The sequence below is a fragment of the Monomorium pharaonis genome, unplaced genomic scaffold (genome assembly GCF_013373865.1).
Source record: "Monomorium pharaonis isolate MP-MQ-018 unplaced genomic scaffold, ASM1337386v2 scaffold_441, whole genome shotgun sequence".
In the NCBI taxonomy this organism is placed as follows: Eukaryota; Metazoa; Arthropoda; class Insecta; order Hymenoptera; family Formicidae; genus Monomorium; species Monomorium pharaonis.
In genome coordinates, this window is record NW_023415738.1 from 7971 (window position 1) to 14242 (window position 6272).

At 43.4% G+C, this 6272-nt stretch overlaps 1 protein-coding gene across 1 annotated transcript; it reads right to left on the reverse strand.

Moving 5' to 3' along the window:
• Window positions 1-854: 854 nt before the first annotated feature.
• On the reverse strand, window positions 855-4277 carry LOC105828636 (Krueppel-like factor luna). Its single transcript, XM_012667092.3, has 4 exons — window positions 3898-4277; window positions 3429-3674; window positions 2616-2827; window positions 855-1837 (listed from the first exon to the last, which is right to left on the reverse strand). Exons 1-4 carry the CDS (start codon window positions 4183-4185, stop codon window positions 1603-1605), a joined length of 981 nt encoding a protein of 326 aa, XP_012522546.2. The 5' UTR covers window positions 4186-4277; the 3' UTR covers window positions 855-1602.
• Window positions 4278-6272: the final 1995 nt, after the last annotated feature.

Genomic DNA, 6272 nt, shown 5'->3' on the forward strand with positions numbered 1-6272 from the left:
GCCGTCCGTCGTCTGGCGCAGCCGTTCTGCCGACAGGGGGATCCTTGTGTCAGGACGAATTCATAACAGAGTCATAATTGCGGGACGGGTCCCGCAGTATGCATAATCCCGTAGTTAGCAGTTCTGCTTAACGATCCGTGAGAAGCAATCCCGACGTACCTGCCATGTTGCAGGATGGAGGCGTCCCGGCCAACCCGGCCCTTATTACCACCCTTGCATTCCATCCCACTTTCTCTCTCTCTCTCTCTCTCTCTCGCTCACTCACTCTCTCTTTCTCGTCATTTTCACAGGGTAGGGACCGCGTCTAAGCTATACATAGAAGGACAAGGTACCACGTACCACAAGGTACCGTACGTGCGACTGGTAGGACCGTAGGACCTGAATATGACGCAACAAAAACCATGGATAAAGAGCAAAGGGCCGAAAAGGAAGAGAAAGGGAAGGATGAGGAGGAGGAGGTGGAAGACGAGTTGTACATGCACGTTGGAAGAAGGGAGAAAGACGAAAGGGAACAGGAGAGTTCGTTAATTACAATCTCTCTGTCTGCCACCGTTCACCGCAAGCGACCACGAAGAGAATCGGAGGGAAGAGGACCACGAAGACCTATGGCAATATCGCGTTTGGACAGTGACGTGCACCGTCAACGTGGATCATGGAAGTAGCAAGGCGGATATTGCCACTCTTTAAGATAGAAGAGAACTTGACTCGTTCTGTTGCAAGAATTCTAACTAACGAAGAATGATTACCCTTCTTTGATAAGGTATCATATATAATAACAATATTAAATATTAATATATATATAATAATAATTATTATATATATATATTAAATTATATAAAAGTTTGATTAATTTATTTTTCGTAATTGCGATAGGTAACGTGTCTTTGTTTAAACATTAAAGAATAAAAGAACTTTTAATAATACTTTAGATATATTAAGCCTTATGAAAAGTCAAAGAGAAATATAAAAACTAACAGAGCAACAACCCAACAAAATTAATAGATTTAATCAAAACGCGTTAAACCGGTTTAATTTACACACATATTGATTTTTTAGAGAAGAATATATCCCTTCTATGAAAAGAGCATCTAGAAAAATGCTTCCAATGACAATAATCAATTAGAGAATCGTGCGCGAATGTTCTGACTCGATCGGAGATAAATGCGTCAGAGTGCGCGCGAATGAGCGCTACATTTGTCCGCTTTGTTTCGTCAGCGAGATGCCATCTCGCGAGCGCGTCGACACGAATAACGAAGCACCCTTAATTCGGTTCCCGTAATTAATTATACTCCCGTTGTTTTCCCGTAGCGGTAGAGCCCGGCAGCGGTTTGAAAAATCTGTTATAACTCACGCCCGATGCGTATATCCGCGCGTATGAACGCGCACGTATTCATTGCGCGCGTAACTCGTCGTAATCACGAGTTTAGCTTCATCGCGTCGCTCTTATGGACTATTTGGATTCACACGCGGCGTGTCGCGGCGGTCTATCGGATTATCTCGCGCCAGTGGCGATTTGAACCGACTGATTTATCGACAGCCCCGATATACACATCTGCAGCCTCGGATCAGCCACTATAGGTATAGACACAGAGCTGCATCGATTCACTCACCCGTGTGCGTCCTTTGATGGGCCTTGAGATGCGAGCTCTTGGTGTAAACCTTCTTGCATCCGGGGAATTGGCATTTGTGTATCCTGCGTTTCGTGTCGGGCGGACTGTGCTCGTTGCTCCTCGCGTGGTGCCTGTTAGTCACGGTGGTCGTGGCCGCGGTTGCGCCCGTGTGCGCGTGTTGCGTGCCGGCCACCGCGGGGAAGCCGTTCGCCGTGACGGAGATCAGTCTGTGAAAGAAAAAAAAAAAAGAAAAGGCGGACTTACTTCCTTTCATTGGGATGCATTTTCGCTGCCGTTGCAATTAGCCCGTCTCGCGCGCGCTAATCCGGGCGCGACATCCGCCCGTGCGGAACCCGTCACGGCTCGCCGGCCGCGGGTTTAACGCGCGCGAGTAGCGGGTAGCGTGATCGGTAGAACGGTTGAGTAATCGGCGCACGTCCCTCCCGTGCCTCGAAAGAAACACGAGCGAATCGAGAAGAGCGCAATTCCGCCGACGGTTAATGATGGATCGCAGAAGCGAATTGTTTCTTACCCCGACGAGAACTTTTTCGAGGCTACTTCCCGGCAACGTCGACTTTTTTTTACGAGTCGTGTCTCTCTCTTTCTCTCTCTCTCTTGTTTTTGTGTAAATTCTGCAGAAAAATGTGTCGAGAACGAATTGAACGGATAAGTCGACTCGGAAAGTACGGCCACTTTATATCAGGGGAACGCCAGTTACAGTCAATCAAGATAATTTCCGAGCGAGACGTAACTGTACGGCACATCCCGTCTTTCGTTGGGCAAGTATCCGCGCATTAGCCGCATGTCTCTTTCAATTCTAAAGGTGCAATTAAGTTTCATTAACCAGGAACAGCGGCAACCTCGAGAGAGAGAGAGAGAGAGCTCAAGAGGGACGCTGGTCCGGAAGCAGACGTTTCTTTTGTCGACCTTTCCAACACGTAACGCGGGAAGAGAAGCGCGTACGATCATTCGGAGAAGTAAGTACGTGAATTTTACGACACTTACCTTGCAACACCCTGCGCGTTCCCAGCGGTAACCCTGACGATAGCACTCCTCCCGCCCGTGCCGTGAAGGTTGAGGTTGTGCACGTCGAGCATCGAACTCCCACTCGACGAGTGACTGGAGTTGGAATGACCTTGACCCGACCCGGGACTCGACGGCGGCGTCAGGATCTGACCTTCGCTTTCGCATCCGCTGTCCTCCTCCTCCTCGATCTCCTGTAACGGCAGAATGCAACGCGGGCATTATGCAACGAGATTACGATTAATAACGTAACGGGATTGATTGCACGGTCGGTGAGTCGCCGCCGGGGATCGCGTATCGGACGAGTTACGGCAGACAAATAAACCGACGAGAGTCGAATCACGCGCGATCTTGCGAACTCGTTACGTTCAGTCTCATTGCCTCAATGCAACATCGTATATTGATTCAGAAATTGTATTCGCGAGAGAATGACTTTGGTCAGATTAAAAAAATGTCTTTAGAAGTATAGAATGTATATACAATAAATAAGAGCGCTTTGTTATATAATGTTCGCGATTATCGGTCTCGTCACGTGTGAAATTAAAGTTAAAAAAAAAAACATTAATTGGATTTTAGAAAATATTTTCAGGATATAAAAACCGATAGTAATTTTCAGAACAAAAACTTCGCAATTTCCCGAGAATATTCCAATAATTTGGTGTTATAAAATGAATGAATAAAAAAATGTATTTCTCTTTTATAGCAAATTTATTCATGATTAATTTTCCAGATCGAGCACCAGATTTCTAATTGTGGTTAATTCGTGAAACGTTATTAATTGAAATAGCAACATACCTCGTGCTCCTCATCCTCCTCAAGGTCTTCGCTCGGTTCTTTTTTAAGAATGAGCGCCGTACAAGAGAGGGAGGGTGAGCTGTCCCAGGACAGTGCTGAACACGCCGAACTCGCCGAGGACATCGATAAGGAGTCAAGGTGACGATCGAGAAGATCCCTATCGCGGCCATTTTCATTATGATCGCCAGGGCTGAATTTAATATCGTCCAGACAGAGAGGATCCCTTTCGTCTGACGACGTCGTTACCTAGATTCATAAAGGAAAACAGCGTTTTAATTTCTTAAAATTGTATTAATTTCTCCTTTCAAAAAAATGAGGAAAGAGATAATAAAATTATCAACATTATGTATATCGGAATGAAATATAAACAAAAATAGAGATTTATAAATATTAGAGTTTGCCAGATTTTTCTAAGCTAATTCGATAATAAGCAGGTTAATAATTTGTAGGAATCGAGCTGATCACACACCTCCATTTTGATTGGGGCGTCGAATTGTGTACTCGTTCCAGTGGACGTCGTCCACGAGATCGATGGTGCCCTGAAGAGGTTCCAGGGCGCTGTGTCCAGTTCCGTGGGAAGTTTTTTGTACGATTGTAGCTTCGGCTCGTCCTTCAGGTACCTCTCCATCTCGTAGCATGTCTGAAAGAGAAGACAAGAGGGCTTGTTAGAAGACTGAAGCAACTTAAGTATCCCGCCGAGCCACTCATGCTGAAATGGTGGCAATGGGCGGTACTGCGGCTTAAATTTAATAGCCATAAAAGAGGGGAAGAGAAGGAAACCGATTACGATCAGATGATATATATCGCTTTAATAGTGATTGACTCTTCACACTTCCGTACAAGAATACTCAGCGAATATATTGGATAAGAAATTGTACAGAGTTCTGCGCAAAAAAAAAAAAAAAAAAAACAGATCGCCAGAAAATGTGTAATATAATCGACTTATAAGTTATCGAACCATTAAAACCACTTTTATCCAATCATAATTACAAAAATTACGTTAACCAAACTCAAACATGCAAAAATATTTTGATTAGACAACAAAATTACAAATCGCATAATGTAAAATCAAAAAGCGAAATATTTTCTTGCGATACATTTAATCTGCTTGTACAGTGATAAGCGCCTGCGGCGGTCGTGAAGCCGCAAATGCTGCAGAAATTATCTTTAAGAGTTGAGCATCCCATATGGGAAAGTACATCCCCGTCAACGCAACTACTCGCGAGTTTGCGAAGTTGATGCTCTCCCGTAGGCTGTGCCAGTTTGGTACAGTTCCTTGGAGAGAGTACAAAGTTATGCTACTCACTGCGAGGAATTATGCACCAACTATACCACACAAATGAGATTATAGCACCACGTTCTGGCTAAGTCTCCTTCGGGTCCTCCTTCCTGTCGACTTCTCTTTGAATGAACGCTTCGCACGGCGAATAATCACGAAATAATAGCTACGCGATAATAACTTGCAATTTTAAAGCGCATTACGTACGTAAGTTTTAAGCGCTAACAATGTTATGAAACAGTGGTCTATTTGATTTTCCAAGAATTCGTTTATTGGTTCATGCAGAAATTATTTAGGAAGTCCATTTTTGCTTCAATTGCTTCCATTTACTTAACACATTCTTCGCATTGTTATAGCAAGAAAAAGTAACGAGACAGTTAATGCGTGCAAAGAGTAGATAATTGACGTAAAAATAAAAAACATTCAATTTCGCAACACTGTTATGTTTTAATTGATTAACTCTCTTAGAATACTATTTTTATTTCTCGATATCTGTTGTATTTATTATAAATTTCATAGTTTATTTTCTTTTCATTATTGCATCGCGCGATAGCGATAGAATCGTATCGCTTTTAAAATTACTTTTCAGTAAGTTTCTGTAATCATTAACAACGATATTAATTATTGAAAACGGTGCATTATTTTGCGAGAGTAAATTATATCGGCGTTAAACAGTTATATTATTCTTCTTTTCGCCTGCAAGCGAAAAATGATAGCTGACGCAAGCATTCTTTGTGCTTGCACTTTGGTATCTTCCTTCGGGCATTGTCTGCCAATTTATTATTCGCCCTAACGGTTACCATCAGGAGCGACAGTTCTGTCTGACGCTATTACAAATGAAGCTATTCGCCTTCTATAAAGCTACTTTAAGAACGTTTGTTACATGCCGACGCCGGTAGCGGTATAATATGGCCCATGGAGAAATATATTCTTAAATGTCAGAGCAACCAACACGTCTTAATAAACAGTCTCTTTGTAGCAGACAATTAAATTGATTCCATCTCCGCTTTTTAAAGAGCAAAAATTTAAAAGTAAAGCGCATAAAGTTTGTTTCACGCGGAGTCTTCAATTAAAAGTAGTGTACGGAGACTAAGTGAATCAGGGAGTAGTGTTTTGCGCTGAGTGAATCGGTTTTTAAAAAACCGCAGTCATAAAATTAAAAGGCGGAAGTGCGCGCGCGGAGCGCCCTTAGTTATCTTTAATACTATAATTTACGATAAGTACGTCTAGAATCAAACAACGAGCAAGAAGTCAAGTCTATTTTCCCGCCTGACAAAGATTCTTCGAGAACTGCAAAAATGGCTCCGCGCCGAAGTTCGAGGGCTGTGTCTAATGCCGCCGGTCCCTTCTGCGAGAAAAATAATCGCCGCCGGGCTCCTTCATTATTCACGATTAAAGTTCGTCCGGGGCCACCGTGGGTACGACTAACGGCGTTAATATAACTTGGAAAGGAATTTTATCACTCGCTTAGAGACCGTTCTCCTTCCCTGGGGCTTGCTCCGGCATCAACTGAACTTTACTAATCCTGACCTCCGAGGCACGGCTCTATATATAGACGATCGATC